This window comes from Oreochromis niloticus, linkage group LG3, assembly GCF_001858045.2.
Source record: "Oreochromis niloticus isolate F11D_XX linkage group LG3, O_niloticus_UMD_NMBU, whole genome shotgun sequence".
NCBI classification, from domain to species: domain Eukaryota; kingdom Metazoa; phylum Chordata; class Actinopteri; order Cichliformes; family Cichlidae; genus Oreochromis; species Oreochromis niloticus.
Genome location: NC_031967.2, coordinates 11360523 through 11380453, shown reverse-complemented (window position 1 = coordinate 11380453; position 19931 = coordinate 11360523). Strand labels below are relative to the sequence as shown.

The window sequence follows — 19931 nt, the reverse complement described above, 5'->3', positions numbered from 1 at the left end:
ATGGTGTTCTGTTTTTGCGAGCAGGGTCACGGAGCATTTCAGTTGCACTTCTCATTGTAAAATCTATTCTGAACTTCCTACATTTCTGCCTTCTAGAATTTCTTCCCCTCAAAAGAAGAAAATCATAAAGCTGCAATAAAAAAAAATAACCCAAACATTTTTAAGCAATAGAAACTAAACTAAAATTCGCAAACCCACAATATGTTGTACATTTATTTACGACTCACACTTGACATTACTGTAACTTTTTCTCACCTCTGCCGCAGGATAAAATGTTACATCGCTGCCAGCTGGCAGGCCGAGGCCTCCACGTGCAGTGACGGTCTCGGAAGGCCTTGCCGGTCCGAAGGTGGACGCAGGTCACCTGGCGTGATTGGAAACCGTGTCGTCCGCACGTGGCGGTGCATTGTGTCCAAGGCCCCACGAGCCACTGAAGTGCACAAGCCTCAGCGGTGCAATTCCTCAAAGAGCTTGGCCTAAAAAATGAACATACCTAGAAATAGTATTCTGCTGAATAGCCTTTTTTTCCCTTTGTAATATGAACCATAACTGGAGTTTTTTAAAGTATATCGATAGCACATATCACCAACAGTATTAAACATTCTTAATCTTGTTCCCATCTTTACCTGTGGAGCCCAGTGCACACCCTGTGGGGGACTCTGGTACCATTGGGGTCTTGGCAGTAGACATGGCGGTGCTGTGTGGCCAAACTGGGACCCACACACCTGCCATGACACTGGAAGAGGAGAATTCATCAGATTTCCAAGCTATCATTACAAAAATATTTTCTTGCTAGGGGAAGGTTTTGAGTCTAAACTGTGTTTTTATGATAAAACCTTGTAAAAACAAGCTTGTGCACAATAATATCTTGGCTCACCGGCCCCCAGGAGGTTGTGGCCCATCTTGCACAGGGAAGGAGGTTGCACGGCCTTGCATCAGAGGGTTTCCTCCCTGTTCCAAGGCAATTCGGACTCTCTACCTCTTCTGACCTGCCCTCGGGACCCTTCATGCAGCGCACAATTCTAGTCTGGGCTCCACCACCGCAAGTGGCCAAGCATGGGGACCAAGCATCCGCTCGCCACCTAATAAAACAAGAGGAAAAGTCAAGTAGATATTAGATGTTTCATGTTTTTTCAGTTTGGCCAAAAATATTTCTCAGACATTCAACATATGAATGTCATATGAGTAAATGGAGGATTTGTCAGTACAGTATGTTCTTACTGTAAATATTAAACTCATTGTTCAACATTACTAATAGCACACACATGTAGAGCAGCAGCATACCTGAAGAGGCAGGCTTGTCCTTGGCACAGCTCAGCCGACCGACTGCCATTCCTCCTCTCAGAACAAGCCGGTCCATTTGCTCCCACACTGTTGCCTTGGACACAGATTCTTCCTTTGCCACCTGAAAATAAAAAAACCCCCAATGTTTTTATTTTATTAAATATAAAATAAAATGAGAATGGTGTGTTCACCAGCCTCATCAGTTGATGGGCTAGGATTTAAAGAAAAACATTACCACACAGCTTCATGACAAAACAGTCTTCCCAAAATATTTGAAAGTTATTCCATGTATTTTGGATTGCATTCCCTTTTCTTCAAATACTCTGACCCTAAATGCCCAAGAGTATAGTCATTACATTGCTTTTAACCGAATCTGAATTCAAATATAACAAAATACAGTCAGGGCATTTTTCAGCCCTTTAAAGACTCCTTATCCTTTCTATTTAGATTAGCTGAATAGGGTATGTTAAGTTAATCTTCTTTGAAACATTGCCTGGAACCTCTAATTGTTGCCGTATGGAGAGGAAGCGTACTATAGGATCAGGAAACGCACAGTGGCGGCGCTTTGATGAGAATGCGGCTGATCATGCCGAAGAGATGAAGGACAGCGTAGCTCAGAGGTGACCCGAGCTCTGTGTGATGCCCCGGACATTCCTCTGTCAATGACTCAGCCACATGAGCCACTGGGGTAAGTAAGAGCTTACTGAATATCTGTGTCTGTGGTTACTCTTGTGTTTGTGTGTTTCTATGCTGGATGAATGCATGCTTTCCCAGAACCTCGAAGCCTAAACCACAAAGAACAACATAAATTACTGTAAACTGGACTATACAAAGCGGTATTAGGACAAACTCAACTCGACATTGGGTCTATACAAACTTTATCAATTTTAAGTATTTCTAACAGACTTTTCTCAAAAGTCATAGTGATGTTTTTAGTATCTATATATTGCAAAATATCTCTGAAACGTCATCGCAGTTAGCAGCTAAACGTCTGCTGGCTCCACCCACATTACATAAAGATTTACATGTGGCATTTTTGATCTAGCTTTTAGCAAGAAAACACAAAGGGTAATTCTGCAAAATGTTTAACCTCAACCAACCTTCTTTACTAACAACTTCCTATTTCTAATTCTTGGAGTGTAATAAAGTAACAGCATGATTCACATTTCAAAACAAGCTTTGCTTATCTTGTGCGTTGCTGTAGCCCCTCAGTTTGTTCTCTGTTTGTTTTCCTGCTCACCAATCTGGCAACCATGGGTCGCTGTGAAATCAACTACTGAAGGCTGATTCACACAGAACCTAGAGAGTGGACCACAGTAACTGCTGGTTGTATTCTGTGACCACTAGAGTGTTTGCTGGAGGTTGCTGGCAGTCACTCAGGGGCGTAATTTCCAGGGCGGTTAGGGGGGTTATGACGCCCCCCCCCCCAAGGCTGTTGATTTTCTTTGCTCATTTCAAGTATTACCAGCAAAATAGTTGCATGTTTAATCATCTGGGAATTCACCCCAGATTTATTTATTTATTTAGACAGAGATCTTGACTCCCCCAATGTTCAGCACAAAGTTACGCCGATGCAGTCACTGGCAGGAAGTTGGTTGCAAAATGGTATACGGAGCTTCGATTGCTTAGGTTGCAAAGAGGTTGCCACAGTCGCCCACATTTTGCATGGAAGATGCGGACCTGTTGGCAAGCACTAGCAAGCTACTCTCCAAGCAGTAGTCAATGTGTGAAAAGAGCGACATAGACGGGAAATGGAGACTGTTCACCTTGAAAGCAAAAGTCCCATCTTCTTAAATGTGTTGGTTTAAATGGGAAGGCCCAATGCTTAGTTTGAATGTTCTCCAGTTCTTGTGTGCATCACACTTTTCACAGTTTCACTTGTGCTAGTAGTTTGCCAAAAAAGTCAGCGTGTTTAATGCAAACTATGGGCAATTGTGATAATCTGCGATCAAAGCAATCCCAAAGATATTTTTTGGCCAGTGCCTGCTTGAAAGAATTTCAGTCAACATCAGCTAGCAACTGGTCGGAGAATTCACATTTTTCCCAGGCAACTGATGGTTGTCGGATATCTGATGACCAGTCTCTAAGCCTGTGTGACTGAGAACCTTAGCTGCCTTCTACTCGCTTCAAGGCCACTTTCAAAGCATCTCAAGGCAGAAGCTTGAACTGCACAAAGGTGGAGCTTCTGTATAAACCATCGAAACTTACAGATCTATAAACCTTACCAGTAATTTGCACCGAAGATGAAAGAGATGTCCTTCCAAAACGGTTTCTGGCAGTGCAGGTGTACAAACCCTCATCCCCTTTGCTTGGGTACTGGATCCTCAGTGATCCTGTAGGCAACAGGCCTACTCTGCCAACACAAAGACAAGCTATCTATGAAGCATCTCGGTCATCCAGGTCTTTGATATAAACATAAAAAAGCCACACGCAGCCATGTAATTTTCACAAAAAGTCCTTATTTCAAGGTTAGTTCTTACCTGCTACTGTAGCGCAACTCTTTCCCATTCTTCGTCCATGTCACAGATGGGTCAGGATTTCCTACTGCTTCACACTTCAACACTAAACTAACAACTGGTTTCTGCAGGAAAACTGGCATTCCCACATAAACTATCATTTCAGATTGTGGCCCCTCTCCAATCTTTTTCGAACGTTGGATTATCAGCGGGTTTCTTGGTCTGGCTGTGTGGGCTTTAATGTTTGGTTTATAATGGAGTGGCTCTTGCGTGGAAGATTCAGCACTTTCTGGAGGGTGAAGCGTCGACTCATTGGTTTCACCCTGCGCCACAGTGAGCTCACTAAGCAGTTGGGCGATAAGTTGTTCCTCCCGTAGTCCTCCAAGGTCTTCGGAAAAGTTTTTCATGATCTCCTCTAGCCTGCGGGTGTCGGCAACGAGGACCTCTGGGATGTAAATTTCTGACCCTTCATCCTCCAGGGTAGAACTGTTCTTTTCACTGGCAGGTGATTTGTCAGCAATGTATTTTTCATCTCGAATGGACTCTTTATGATTAAGCAAACGCTCAATAATTGTATCATATCGGTTGAGGGAGATGTGAAGCTCCTGAAATCTTTCTTGCGCTGAGATTGCATCCGGTCGCCCAACCTTTTGTCGTCTGAGCATTGACTCTGCTACAGACAGCTTTTGCTTGCTGCCAATGATCTGTAAGACTAAATGTTCTTGTGCCTCACCTGCGACACATGTATATATCCCAGCATCAGATGCGCGAACCTGATGGATCTTCACATATCCTAGTGACGTTATGGAGAGGTGCGGTAGGTTGACCAGGGGCTTCCCTTCCTTCAGCCAGTGGATTTGGCCCTTACGGAAGTGGCGGGTTGGGCAGCGAAGGACCACAGTTGTCCAAGGCAGGATGTATGCATAACCACCAATGCCCAGGTGAACCTTTTTGCCTTTCCGCCACTGGACATAAACTTTTCTCTGAGCCAGTATGGTGGCATCAGGCTTGACAGAGTCTGTAATTAAGAGGACAGGTTAATGGCTTGATTGTTGGCTCAAATATCTGTACTTTGCTTGGGATATACAAAACTTTGCATTTAAGGAACTTAGCTCCCTTTTCTTTTGGTTCTTAGCAGTATAACTTACATAAATACAGCCAAATAAAGAGTATCTTACTTTCACAGGGCTTGAAGAAGCATGGTTGGATTCTGCTAGGACGAGCCAGCAGGGAACAGTTCTTAGGGTCTGCTGTCAAATACCTTCCATTCACCTCTTTCTTCCTGCAAACAGCTTGGAGGGTCTGAATACCATTTCCACATGTCACTGAACACTGGAAAAACAAGAGAAATGTATTAAAATAAACAAAACCTGCAAAGTACCAGTTTTTAACATGTCCATCTGAACAACAGCAATATGGCAGAATGGTCTCTGGCTGAAAGGTAGGCTACCTGGGACCATCTCGTTGTGACCCACTCAGGTGGGCATTCCTGCTCACCACAGGGCTGCTGGCTTGTAGGACTCTTAGTAGGGCAAAACGTGTCAGGTAGCTCCAGAATGCTGCCATCAGCCAAACGTTGCTTGCATAGTACCTGCCTCCTCTGAACCCCACCACCGCAACTTTGGGAGCACTGGGTGCAAAAACACGCAGAGATTAAATCAGTCACATGCGCTTGATTCCCAATCGTCAAACACTTGTAGTCGTAAACTTTATAGATGACGTCCTTTACCTGTCCCCAGTCATGCGTGTCCCACATAGGAGGGCAGTCAAAGCGGTTGCAGGCTTGGACAGGACTGGGCTTGGGGTTCTGACAGTCTTCATCCCTCAAAACTAAAGTGTGATTGCTGTCACGAGAGGGCCGGTGGGTGCACACCACAGTGCGAATCATCAGACCTACCCCACATGTAGCTGAGCAGGAGCTCCACTCTCCAGTTTCCCACCTGTTAGAACAATGTTTATTGTGCTCATTATGGCATATCTACAGTGCATTGCACACATATACTTCATAGCACTGTAAATAGTACTGTACTCTACATCTCTTGATCCAGTGAGAGAACACCTTTGCAGTCTTATGAATATGTAAAATCATGAAGGTGAATACACGTGAAAAAGGCAAGAAACATAATATCCTACACAGAGTTTCACGATATTCAAGAAATCCCTATTGCATTACTTTTTCATTTGTATTTTTCCAATGAACTACTGGAATTAATATTCATGTTGTTGCCCAACACAATTTTAAACTGGGTTTAATCCAGCATCAAAGTTACTTTGGCAGGTTTATTCCAAATTGTGGCCAGTGTCCAAGTGGTTGCCATGCCTTTAAAGTTTTGGCTTGAAATGAGATGGCAGCAATTTCATTTTCTGCTCGACATATTGGGTGATATTTCAAAACTACTCATATTTATTTAAGGCTCTGAGGAGAATCGGGAATGAAGCTTGCTCATGGACCGCTGCTATACTCAAAGCTAAATCCTATGGCTGTTTTCCTTTCAGGGGGAACACTATCCAAAGAGTGTAGCTTAATATGGGATGGTGAGGAGGCCTCAGGGAGGGAGGAAAGGGCCAAAGGAAACAAGGCCAATACTGCATTTGTTGTGCCTAAAAACAAGACTCAAAGCCTGGAAAAACAGGCAAGGGCAGGCTGCAAGCCTCTGGGTTTTCTGACAAGAGTGTGAGGGGTAGAACACTGACAATGTGCACGGTGTTAACCTGAAACGTGTGGCCAACCACAAAATCCACTCACCATTTAGCCACAGTTTGCTCATGTTAAACAACATGCAGTTTTGCTGTTTGACCTTTTAGGTGTTTAATCTGGATGTGCATCGATCTGGTAGGTTCACAAAAAAATTACCTATGATTTGCAATTTGAAATGTGAAACTCTAACAGTGTTTATAAACTGCTTGTATGTTGAATTGAACAAAAAAAAGCTACATTTTGACTTAAACATTAACAGCACAGCTTAAACCTCTAATATCAAAAATAATTTGAGCTTGAAATGTAGCAAGCACTGAACGCTCCCCAGAGGATGATCACAGTTACTTCAATGATTCCCTTTTTTCCTCTAGACCTACATTTTGACCTGGAGAGGGAAACGGGAAGACTGCCATTACATGTATTAACTTAAGTCATGCTTGACTGCATAACATTACTTACCCACCCACAGGCTTTTTAATAGCATCCCCTCAGGATAAACCCTACATTGTTAACCCCTCTGGTAATGTGGCAAATTTGTCAATATGACATGCAATCACTGAAGGCCATTCCTAGTTGTAAAAAAAGTTTGCCAAAAGAAATCACTTAGAAAAACAGCTGAAGCCTCCTAGATTTCCCTTTCCAAGGACAACTGAACCTCGCAGGTAAAGCTAATCACTGTCAGATTCCACAAGGTTTAATTTGCTGCTTGCAGAGATACAACCATCCATCTCTGTCGTTCTGCTTTAGTATCTCTTGGACTCGAGCAGCCTTAACAGAGATTTAATTGCCCCAGTTGGTTTGAACCGAGAGGCATAACACAGCGGATTAGAAGCTTTTGAATTTTTCTCTACCAACGAACCGTCAAACTTAACTGATTCAGCTAAGAATTTATCTAGGCTCCGAAAAAGTGGTACATCAGCGTTCCACTTCTGTACTGAATATTACACATTTTTGGATGGATACACTCTTGGCAAACTAAGAGAAAGCACAGCCATATTTTTGTCCTGACTTTAATTAATATTTTTCTCTTAAATGTAGCCAAACTTTTTTTTCATCCCCCAAAAATGCATTTCCTCCCTATTTTTACTACATCCATTAATCAAATCCTTTTTAATTTTCATGCGCAAACCGTTTGAAACATGTTTAAATAATAATGATGACGATAATGAGGTCTGAGTTAGGAGTTTTTATTGTACCTGGGTGGGCAGGGCTGAGTTTTGCAGTCCTGGAGGAGTCGTGGGGGTCGCCGAGAGCTCACACACAGGCTGTGGTCTGCTGCTTCTCTGGTCTGCTTGTTCAGGCAGATAACCACAGCCTCCTGCACACCTGCGGTTAGAGAATACAGCAATGTCATGCTTGCTTTCTTGCAGACACTGTAATTACAAAGGAAGATTTTAGGGTCCAAAATACATTAAAACATTTTGGTTGCCTCAACTTGTGGATGCACTCTCAGAGTTTTCATGCAAAGTCATATTAAAAGTAATGTAACATAACTCCCCGAGTCTGCTTCTAATGTTGGGGACAACAACAGCGAAGCAGGAACTTCAAACGCCGTAGCAGTGTGATGGTCCACAGGAGCACAGCCCTCAGGGTGTGCATCGGACATCTGATACCGAAGTGTAATCATCCCCGAATGGGAGTTTGTTGAGTTTGGATGAGCGCATACACAGACACTGACAAAAGCCCACACCCGTGTGCAGAAATTAAGTTGCAAACGCACACACGCAGAGATTAATGCAAACGCACATGAGGCAGGCACGCATGCTTGGATGTGTAGGTAGGAAGATTAAAGTGGGCCTCAATGCATGTTGACAGGATATTTAAGAAAGCGGTCTCTGTCTGGCAAAGCATTTTCCCGCTGCCTTGAGCATTGGTGACGTATGACCTCTATGCCATCCGCTATCATTTAATATGATAGGACTTGCATCTGCTCAAGGCATTTACTGGCGTCAGACGTCCAGTGATATGGGTTTAAGGCTGGAGCACATCAATCAACTGGGACGTACTTAGTGGCACTCACGGAGTTGACTTTGTCTTTCAGACTTACTGTCAAATCAAACTACATAACAGCACTTGTCTGCTGCTGATGTATTTACTCGCAGCATAATTTACGAATCTGCTCTGCTCGTTGGAGCCACCACAGGTGTACAGCTCCAGGGTTGGCACTGTCTCTGGATCCACCAGAGTGAAAATAAAAGGATGAGCGTAAACAGTGAAAGCTTCAGTAGAGAGCTAAACTGAAAATCCAATAAGTATTTTTAAAGAAATGCAAAAACGCAGCACATCTCAAACACCGATAAAGGACAGAATCCTCCCAATAAGCTTTTCAGTAGGTCTCGCGTCACAGCAGAAATAAACGTACGCGGTTCAGCACGTAGTCTTCAGAGCATTTGAACTTTTGTACCTGATGAAGACTCTGTGCCAAAATGCGTAGGCGTATTTCTGCAGCGATATCAGCCAAAAGTAGAAGAAAAAAAAAGTTAAATGTGAGCATATTTGTCCCTGATTCAGTTGGAAGTAAATTTTACATATTTTTGGGAAGCATATTAGAAAATGTTTTGAGATGGATTGCTATGAAACTTGCACACGGTCCCCCACAGGATGCAGAGCTGACTTGTGAGATCTCCTGAGTTTTTCTTCTAGGGCCACGATAAGGCTAATATTTTTGGTTTTAAAGGGAAACAGCATTAGAAGGATTGCAGAAAACAGTGATTGCATGCTAACATGCTGACCTAAGACTGGAGATGTGGTAAATGTTACACCTGCTAAGCGTCAGCATATTTTTATTGTCACTGGGAGGGTGTCAGCATAGCTGCAGACACGAGTTAACTTTTCAACTCCCCAAATCTACTCTTTCAACTTCTCTCTCTTTACTTTCCCATGTCAGAGAGATCAATAAAGATCATACCTCCCCCACAACTCTCTGAGCACTGAGTAAAGCCCTCGTACTCCCAGTCGTGCAGTTCCTCTCTTTGCAGTGTCCTGCCCTTCTCCTCCTCTTCTTCCTCCTCTTTACTTTGTCCTGCTTCACCCAAATCTACAGAGCAGGGACTGCTGTAGCAAGGCTGGCTGGTAGCAGGTTTGACCCCCTCGCATTCATCATCTGGCACGTCCACGATTGTCTGGGAGAAAGACAGCAGCACTTGGCACTTGACCGTCCGATGCTGGGTCCCAGCACCACATGTCCTGCTGCAGGGCTGCCAGGGACCGGGGATAAAGCTGGAGAGGAGAGCAAGCAACAGATGACTCAAGTGGAAAAGTATGAAAATGTGACTTGGGTTGTGAGTTGGATTTGATAAGGACTGTTTCCAAACCAAACCTGGACTGTTTGATAGCGAATCACAGTTGTTGTTTTTTTGCTGTCTTTTTTAGCTTTCTCTGTAAACAGATTGTATTCATTAGTGGCTGGGTTCTTAAACTCATTAAGCATTTATGAAATACAGTCAGTGCAGCGTGATTAATTGCACAGCTGTGAAACATTACGATCAGCTATTCTTGGATAAACAGCTTTCATGTGCATCCTTCCTCATCTTAAAAAATGGATGAGGGGAAGAAAAACTGAAAGGCCCAGAGACTGAACGATCACTCCTTCAACAGAAATCAGAGAGGGTAAAAGATCAGAAAGTGTGATACAGAAAGGAGTTTGAAAGCCCTCTTCAGATTTAACTGATTCTATAACTTTGTTGGAAATGCACACAGAAATGCTTGAACAGAAGCTCTATATGACTAGGAGATCATTCAAAGTGGTTCTGGTGCTCATTATGTACTTGTGAAAACTCTGGACACTCACTTATTGATATATGGACATACAAAGACAGCATTTGTCCCACAATGTGCACCTGAGACCAAATAACGAGGCCTTCCTGTTAACATTTTATATTACTAGTAAACAAGTGCTCAGTTCTGTGACAGATGCACCGCTAAGCTGATAGCAGAGAGTGTCCGTCTGAGGGGACAGCCTCTCACTTTTACCCTTTGCAGTGCCTCAAACAAAGGAAATAAAATAATATATATCAGATAATTTATGGGTATTTTTCACCACAAGTTTCTTTACCATTGATAGGAAAATCCTCAAATTAAAACTGAGTCTTGGCCCTTTCGCGTGGTATCAGTCATTTGGAGCAGAGCCTTAACAACAAAACACATGTCCAGCTGTCCAAATACTTACAGTGTGGACTGTAGCTTTTGGACAGTAGCCTGATGTTTACAGCACAGAGCAGCTGTCCTGTTTAGGTCTGAGCTCAACACTTCTGGTTCCTTTTTGGCAGACAGACTTTAAAGGACTTGCACATATGTCATATTGGAGGTGTTGAGTACATGCACAAATTTTTAAGACCAGAGGCACAGGTTGAACTGTGTTTCTAAATCACAGCTGTCATTGATCGAATGAGTGGCTGATAAGGATGGTCATTTGAGACATATGTGGAAGTAAAAAAACAAAACTACTACATCCATCAGAACCATCAGCTCTGCACAGTCATGAGCAGATGTGTGTGTGTGTCTGAATCAAGATGCAGTTTATCATCTAGCAGATAGGTGGTGGCAAAGCTATTAGTCTTATAAAATAGCTACATTTCCCCCCTAGATTAATGACTTCCCTTTGCTAAACCTGAACACAAGAAGACACAAAGCAAGTGTATGACTTTAATTCAGTGCTTCTGTGTTGCGAGTGCTGGATGTTAAACTGAGTAATGTACCACGCCACTGTAATTACTTCAGTAATCAGGTTACTGTTACTTCAATTATCTGCACGACGGGCAGACAGACAGAAAGAAAAACACATTAAACATGCCGATCAGCTGATTTCAGTTTATGTGTAAAATGGTGGAATGGCCTACGATTTTTAAGGAGTGGAAATATGGAAATTATGTTTATTTTTATTGCACAAAAGGACATGTTTGCAGTGCTGAAGTGTCAACTGCGTCCAGTATAGAAACAACCGCATCATACTGCTAACAAAACATCGGGTCTTTGCAGACATCTGCGCAGACAGCATGCTAACACAAAGCTGCAGAAGAACATAGAGTGAGCGCATGCTGACCCCAGCACGGCAGCCAGAGCCTGAGCTTCATCAGGTAACAATGGTGTGGATTAGAAGTCAGGCTTGCAGCATTGGAGCCTCCATTGCTACGTGCTGAAGTTTCTACAGTAGAATCACAGTGATGACTGCTCTTAAGTCGCTTTTATTCTTGGTGGTTCGATCCCTGGCTGCTCCAGTATCCAATCTGTATGCCTAAGTAGCCTTGGGCAAGATCCCGAATCCCAGGCTCTCAGATGCATTCAGTGGAATAGGAAAGTTAGATAGGAATGATAGGATGTAGAAAAATGTACCATTTACAATGTCAGAGAGAAGGGATCTCTCCAATAGGATCTGTGTGGGAGAACAGAAGCCACGCCCACTTGCTGTTAAAACCTTTTGCTTATGACAGGGAGCCAATCAGAAGGAAGAACATGCTGTCAAATTCCTCTGCAATCACTTAGCAATGAAAAGAAACGAGTGAACTACCTAAGTGAGCACTACAAATCATCTGAGGTGAAAACAAAATGGTTTAAATCGGTAAAGTATATAATCTGCGAGTATAAGCACTGCTTCCTAACAGTGTTCTGTGAACCTGACAAACTATCTTTATCTTTCCTTAATAAGCTCATAATGGTAGCAAAGCATATTTTGCATGGCAGCCTTCACCACTGTGCCGCATTCTTCCTTGGTTTAACAGTCTGACCGCAACACAAGAGGACCCTGCTGTTTTATAAGACGCCTCAATAAAGAGCTCATGATTAAGGCAAAGCTGGCTCTGTACAAGAGCTCAAGGACTCATTGTGTTACGGGCAAACAAATGAATCACCGGCAGTTAGACTTTGGAACAGGAACGACAAAGTCAACGAGCGAACCCACAGAAATGTTTATCTTCATGCGCCGTTAAAGTACATCTGTCAGTTCAAAAACGATCCCGATTTCATTCATGGAGGGAAACAACGCATTTTTGTCACATCCGCCAAAGCCCCACGTTAATCGTATCAATTAAATATCCATCAGTGGAAATATTTTATTTACTCACGGTGAAAAAATGTTTTGGCTTGATTGGAGAACATATATGGGTTTAACTTTTCAAGCAGCCGCGCAGCGGTGGGTTTCGGCGCAGGCAAAATGTCTGGCAACGGAGGTGCAATAAGTCTAGCACAGGAATTTCATTCTCTTTCCTCTCACATCTGTAACCTGGCCCCATATGGTGGGCAGATATTGTTGTTGGCTTGTGAATGACGGCATATTATACGCAGATATTTATGTGCTTTTTGAGGACAGACATGCTTTTTTTTTCTTTTTCTTTTTTTTTTGCAGCTGAGCAAAATCATATGTTTTGGCACTTCTCTCACTCCACAGATAAGTCAGAGTTACAGATGTTTTAAACTGGCTAACATGGTTGCTAATACAAGTCATGCAAGACACTGGGCAGAGTCCAAATATTGTGCATTTTCAGAAGGCAGCCATTATTAGCTAACTGATGTGTGGGACAAGAACATCTGGAACGTGTGAGAGCTTGCTGAGGTAATGCTGGTAGCCAGCGACTGTACATTCTTAAGGCTTTCCGAAAGATGTTTTGACTCTTCACCTTTAGTTTCCCTTCTTCCCTTCAATAGCCTCATACAATGTTTTATTAGTTCCATGCAGATGACAAGACACACTTTCAACCACCCTCAAATGTATCTTTAAGTGGACCTATTGTGCTTTTCCTCAGGTGATCGTATTAAACAAAACATAGTTCAAAATAAAGACGTCAGTCATGTGTGTGCAAATAATCCCCAATAGACTGCTCAAGACAGGGGATGTCCCTAATTTAGGAATACATCAGACAAGCCTCCTGTTCAAACTTTCTGTTTACACTGGAAAACCAATCAGAGTGGAGTTGGCTCAACGCAAGGGTTAAAGGAGCAATTAGTGCTTATTTAAGACCAAGGCAGCTAGTATGACCAGCTGTGACCAAGGCCCAATCATGTTACTGGCAACAGGTCAGTAACATGATTGGGTATAAATGTAAAATTGTGAAGACTTTGAATAGCTCATTATCTATAGTACATAATATCATCAAAAGATTCAGAGAATTTGGAGAAATCTCTGTGCGCATCAGACAAGTCCAGAAAATGATTATCTCTCAGTGTGCACAGCATTAAAAGAAGGCCTGAGTCTGTCACAGATATCACTGCATGGACTCAGGAAGACTTCCAGATATCACTGCATGTGAACACAGTTCACTGTGCCATCTACACCTGCAGGTTAACACGCTGCATCATGCAAGGAAGAAACCATATATGAACATGATGTACAGGCGCCAACATCTTCTCTGGATGTGAAATTCTCCTTGGAAAACATGGACACCATTTCTTCCAGACTAAAGAGGAGCAGGACCATCTGGCTTGTTATCAGCGCTCATTTCCAAAAGCTGTCCCAACCCACACAGCAAAATTGGTATGGCCCAGATCTGGCCCACATACCGCAAAGAATGACGGCCCTTTGGTGGCCCAGATCTGGTTTGCCAGAGGTGGCACAGAAATGGGCCAGCACAAGGCCAGTTGCAGACACACTGGTTGTCCTGTGCTGGCCCATGTGTGGATTACCTCTGGTAAACCTATGTAATATATAATAGTGCGAAAGTAACATGACAAAACTCTGTTCAGACAGTGAATGGACTGATTCTTATATAGCACTTTTCTACTCTCCCAGCTTACTAAAAGTGCTCTGTACAACATGCTACATTCACCCAGTCACACACTTTCTCTAAACTGAATGCATACACATTCACACTCTTGACATGCAAACTGGAGGAGCCAGAGATCGAACCACTAACCTTCCGATCAGGTTCATGAGTAAACCCTCACTAGGATTTGGATAAAGTGTACACTCACAAACCTGTCAAACCTGCATTTGAAACGTTGGCTACCATAGCAGTATAGTATTGCAACATCGCATTTGGGTCTTCTAACTAAAATAGGAAAATAGGAACATAAACAGTGCCATCATTGCCAGACCTGGCCCACATCTGGTTGACGTACACCCTGCCATGACACCAGTCAGTCAGAAGTGCCAGCTTGATGCCGGATCTGGGGAAGACCTGTTTTCTATGAGCCTGGGTCACATAAACCAAACCATAATCGGGCCAGATGTGGCATGCCATCACATAAACAGTGCCATCATTGCCAGACCTGGCCCATATCTGGATGACATACTACTTACCATGCCAGAAGTCAGCCAGCAGTGCCGGCTTGACACCAGACCGCCAGACCGGTCTGCTATGTGGGAATATTGTTTTCAGATGCATTGCTGCCATCAAATTCAAAATGAGGAAATCTTTTCCATAACATGGTAGGTTTTCTCCATTTAAATATTTAATGCATTTTCTACTGTGAATAAAATACAGTCTATGAGATTTGCAAATCAAAGCATTCTGTTTTTATTTACATTTTACGCAGAGTCTCTACTTTTTTGAAATTGGATTTGTAGTAAACGCTCCTGTTGGACTCCATGTTGATGAAAATTGCTGCTGACGTGAACACAACCTTGATACTGTGGCCTTTACGTGCCAGTGCCGTGCTCTGTCTACTTCAATTTCACCTCCAGGTTAGTCCTAAGCTGCTGGTTGTTGAAACTGTGTAACTGGGATCTGACTTTTTGCTTTTTTAACCTTGAGGACCCAGAGTAATTTAATGCTGTAGATTTTCCCCTTCTTTTTCCGGGTGATAAACTTTACCTTGTATAGCTTTAGCAGTTGCATCTTTCCAGAATAATAAAGAAACCCAAACACCTGCAATGGTTTTAACAGGACTTGCACCTCTGATTGGTCCAAAGAGGCTTAGTGATGAAGGTCTCAGATGCTTTAAGAGTCAGAAAGACAGTTTAGCTTTTTGTTGTTGAGTGCTGGTACTCACGCTGGTTCCTCACTGGCTGTGACTTCCTCCTCAAGCTCTATGGCCTGCTTATGCCACACGGGTTTTGCCTCAACTGGTAGCGTATCTACGGGAAATGATGCAAAAATGACAGAAGCTGAACATAAGCGCCACTCTATATTTAAAACATGACAAAACGTGCAAAATCACCCACCTTTGGACTTGTAGCAGGGCACAGTCACCAGGCACTCCTCTTTGATGTGCGGTTTGGTGGTAGGGTTGCAGCCTCCGGCGTGCAGGCCACGGTGATCGATGCATAACACCACCCTGTAGCGCAGCCCCTGACCACAAGTCACTGTGCACTGGGGATGACAGGATATGCAGTCACAGATAGCAAGCCCATCAGCCTATTTTTCCATGTGTTAATTCCTAGTAATAGGCTTTTCTCATATTTGATAGAAAGTTTTTGACTCAAGGGAGGTACAGAAAGAGTCCTTCCAAAATCCCAGCAGCTCTCTGCTCGGGAGCGAACTTTGTCTATCCTCTGCCAAAACAAGCATTTTAAAGGCAGAGGGAGAATGTGCTAGATAAACAACATCCCAGGTTTTTAGGAGGCCACAAATCTGGCTCGCTACGTTTCTATATGAGCCCATTCAACTAGTGAGGTAGAAAATTTCCCAGGAGGAAGATATATAGGACATTTATGGTAGGATTGGTTAATGTAACAGCAGCTCTAAGAATTAAAGCAAAATAACTAAGCTGGCCAGGAGGGTTAGGTTGATCCAGATGCAGTGCCTTGATCATGTCAATGTGTAATGGTTCAGAAAGGAAATTTATTCACAGGGATCACACTGGCTGCAGTGTCACTGGGTTTTTGTATGTTGCCCATTGGGAAAACATCGTATGTTTACAAGCCTCATAAAGACACCACATACAGGAAGTTATGGGACAGAAGAGTTTCAAAAGTAGAAATGTTCACATACTGGTGACCACTCCTGTGCCAGCCAGGTGGGACAGTCAAATGTGTTGCAGGGCTGCAGGACAGCTGTTTTGGGAGAGTAAAGACACTTCCACTCCTCTGTGGGAGTGATGGTCCCCTGCATGTCCTCCTCCACACACGATACCGAGCGACTCTGGATGCCCCCGCCGCAAGAGGTGGAACAGGATGTCCAGGGGCTGCTCTCCCATCTGACATCATGAAAGGTGACATCATAAAGTGACTGACGGTTATTAGCAGATGTCAGGATTTGTATTGTGTGCCTCTGTGTGTTACTAGGTAGTCGGGTAAGTACCGAGGCAGGGGGTGGTACTGGTCATATGGCATAATTTCCTTGTAGCCGTCACTAAAAAGTCAGAAACAATAAATTAGGATTTGCTTTCACAAAAAGTCCAGTTTAATCCTCTTTACGTTCTGCTTTCCAACCTGTCCAGGCACAGCTCCATGTTGCACTCCTGCAGTTTGGGTTTGGGTTTGACATTCTCTGGGTAGTAATGGCAATACTGGTCTACAACCACCCGTCCGCTCCGTAGATCATAGCACTCTGCTGAGGTTAGCTGGTAACCTGCAGGCCAGCAAATATCAGAGACCATCAAGAGAGATCTAGTAGGGCAACGATCCAATATTAGGCTTTGATAAATATCTATGAATTAAACGGATCCTGTTTTTAAACCAAACCTGCTATCAGTCGAGTGAAAATGATGCAGGCTGCTATTGTAATTTTAGAAATGCTGCTTACCTCCACCGCATGTGACGGAGCATGGGAAAAAGTCGGTCTCTCTCCAGCGGTGGATGATGGGCTGGTAGTAGATGTACTGGACCACGCTGTCTGTACCACCGGTAAACTGCACCTACAGAAACATTGTTCAGTTATAATCAGCATTTCTTGGTATCACTATCAGTGCAGAGGGTGACTGCGGCATTTATTCTGGTTTATAGCTCACACTTTCCTTCTCGTTAGACAGATTTTTTTAAAGATAATGTATCAAATTAAGAGGCAGAGAGAGACTCATCCTGGGCTTCTTGGGGTGTTAATTGAACTTTGTTGTAGCCATGACAACCTAATAGGGCTGCTAAGCTATAAAGAATCAAACAATTTGTTAATACTGACTTAGCATCCACAGAATTTTAATTAATTGATTTATTTATTTAGCCTTAGTGTTTAGTGATTCATAAACTGGAACCAAACCAGTTTTCTTTCTTAACAGTTTCCTGATTTTTAAAAAAAAATACCTTAATGATTAAAAATGAATGTGGAAGTGCCAAACAAACTGCAGTTCCTGTAATCACTGACTGAAGCTGGTTCCAGTAGTGAGCTAAATTACACGGACGGCCCTCTGTATGGTGAAAAGTCCAGCTTTAAAAGAGAAATAGAGATGTTTACAGCTTCTCTTTGGAAGCTTTGGTGTCAGGAAAATAATGATTCACCCTGCAATACTTCACTTTAATTCACTTAAATTAGTGAAACAACAAACTGCCGTTTCTCATTGAAACTGATATCGTTCTGTAGAAATTTTGCTTTATGTGTTGTGTTGGAATTACCAAACAAGGGAAGCAATAAAAAAAGAAAATATGGGACTAACCAGTGCCTCACCCCCCTCAGGCTCCTAGCAGATGCATGTATGAAGATCCTAAGTGACTTTTTTCTTGAATTATTCTCAAGATATTTTAGAAACTTGACCTACGTTTGAGTTTATAATCATGTTGTTTAGTGATATTGCCCATGTTTGTCTGCAGGACACAAGGCTCCATGTGGAGAAGGCTCTATAAACGCGACATGCTCAAAGAATTTGGCCTTTGGAAACCTAACGCGCACATATCTGCACAGCTACCAGCTAAAATATTATAATGAACTCCTCTCAAGAGACAAAGTAATTCATAAACTGCTGGATCAGAGGAAACATTTTCTTAGAGCTCTGCTTTAATAAAATAAAGAATAAAGGCTGTTTTAATAGTTTAAGAATTAGAACAGTAATAGAACACAATAATAGAGTAAGTACGTCCATGTCTGTCCGTGTTTTCTCAGCCCTTTATTTCATTTGCTTTGAAAAAAAGCCCAAAGACACATTTTAGCAGCAGCACGTATAAATCAGACTTGACGACCACTCGTTCGCATTCATGTGTTTACTGTGGAAAGACTGTCTGGCAACTTTTTAATGTGATTTTCCATTTGTCCAAACCTTTTTCCAGCAGAGTGATATGAGCTTGCTGTCCGCCTCGTGACAGATTCGAAAATTATGCATTTAAAGCTTCTCAGATTTCGTTCTCGACAGTTCCTCGTTATTGTCCCATCCCAACTTGTGTTTATGAGGGAGGAAGTTTTCGCAGGCTCGTGGCTGTATAACCTTTAACGCCCACTCACTTGCACTAATCTGGGAATTTGCGCTCACATGTGTGTGTCTGAAGCAGAAAAACATGTCACAGCCACTGTGGCACAGCACTTTGAAAACTACTCGTTGTATTAACTAGGCTTATGCGCTGTTACGTAATAAAACATTTCTAATGGGATTTTTTCGAGTTATTCAAAGTTTACCGTGAATCAAGTACAAGTTTCAGTAAGCGGCACCTACAAGACAGAGGAGCGGTGAGGAGCTCGGAGGCTCTGAATGTTTGTGCTACCGTATGAATGCACGGCACACTGCTCAAACACATACTGTAGCTCAAAGTGAGCAATCGCACAAAAAGAATTGTTTGAATTTCACATTTAAAACTGCGACACTCAAATATCTTTAAAACACGTGAAATCAAAGCTGCTTTAAACTTTGCTGCTGTGAGACGTTCACCAGGAGTTCATGCGAAAAAAATAAAAATTGGCCGCACCACTTTCAGGAGATTGCATGACAAAAACAACAGTTTTGCACCAAAGACACCAAAAAGGGAATGAGGGTGATTGATTTGCAAGCACGCAGGTCTGCTGAGGCGCTGCTGGTTTTAACTTCCTGTTAAGAGAGTCAGAGAGGTGACCCGTTTGTTTAGAATTTCTAAAATTATTTTGAACCTGCACTCATTTTTTTTTATTTGATTTTGTTTTGTTTTTGCTGTGAACACAAGATTTCAGTGGTGCTTTTGTCCACTTGATGAATTAAAGTGCAGTTTTGGTGCCTGAGAAAAATAACTGTTCCTTTTTGGTCATTTAACAAGTAGTGCAGTGAGCTTACTGGAACAATTTTGCATTACAGAAACCAATGCAGAGCCTGTTCTAGAAAACATATCTGCAGAAAATCATGGCAAGTTTTCAAAGAGGACAAGGATGGATTTACTGATTGCAGAACAGGGCAATTGTGGTTTGCAGCTTTCTTCTGACGACTTCTTCAAATATAAATCAACTAAAGCAAGCGTGTGGCTGGGAGGGTGATGACATTTTGTATTAGTAGTAATTTGTGTCGGGTCCTCGTTTTTTCATGCAGATTTAAAGACCTGTTTGAGGGTCAAAACTTGGGTTTTGAAGCTAAAGTTTAGGCTGGAGCTTGTATAAATATGCTGGTTAAACTTAACAGTAAGGAATGCATTGATGTCAATGAATGTTCTCACAAAGACAGCCAAATATGTCACACCCTGTTTCACCTTGGTAATACAAAACAATATTTAGAGAAAATATGAGATCTGTCCTTCCTCA

The 19931-nt window shown here is 42.6% G+C and overlaps 1 protein-coding gene across 5 annotated transcripts in view; it reads right to left on the bottom strand.

Annotated features, from left to right (window-relative positions):
- LOC100692940 (ADAMTS-like protein 1) overlaps positions 1-19931 on the bottom strand; it is a 98882-nt gene that overhangs the window by 1289 nt on the left and 77662 nt on the right. For 4 of the 5 annotated variants that reach the window (XM_005468150.4, XM_019348328.2, XM_019348329.2 and 1 more), the window contains 17 exons: positions 17055-17166; positions 16742-16880; positions 16611-16661; positions 16302-16506; positions 15533-15680; positions 15361-15445; positions 9347-9657; positions 7635-7764; positions 5470-5680; positions 5191-5370; positions 4919-5072; positions 3765-4758; positions 3510-3637; positions 1285-1405; positions 878-1082; positions 627-736; positions 256-476 (listed from right to left, as the gene is read on the bottom strand). In XM_005468150.4, the coding sequence (XP_005468207.1) occupies positions 256-476; positions 627-736; positions 878-1082; positions 1285-1405; positions 3510-3637; positions 3765-4758; positions 4919-5072; positions 5191-5370; positions 5470-5680; positions 7635-7764; positions 9347-9657; positions 15361-15445; positions 15533-15680; positions 16302-16506; positions 16611-16661; positions 16742-16880; positions 17055-17166 (3505 nt within the window). Of the gene's footprint in view, positions 1-255; positions 477-626; positions 737-877; positions 1083-1284; positions 1406-3509; positions 3638-3764; positions 4759-4918; positions 5073-5190; positions 5371-5469; positions 5681-7634; positions 7765-9346; positions 9658-15356; positions 15446-15532; positions 15681-16301; positions 16507-16610; positions 16662-16741; positions 16881-17054; positions 17167-19931 lie in introns of those variants that run through there. The other variant, XM_005468151.4, reaches the window with a different exon arrangement.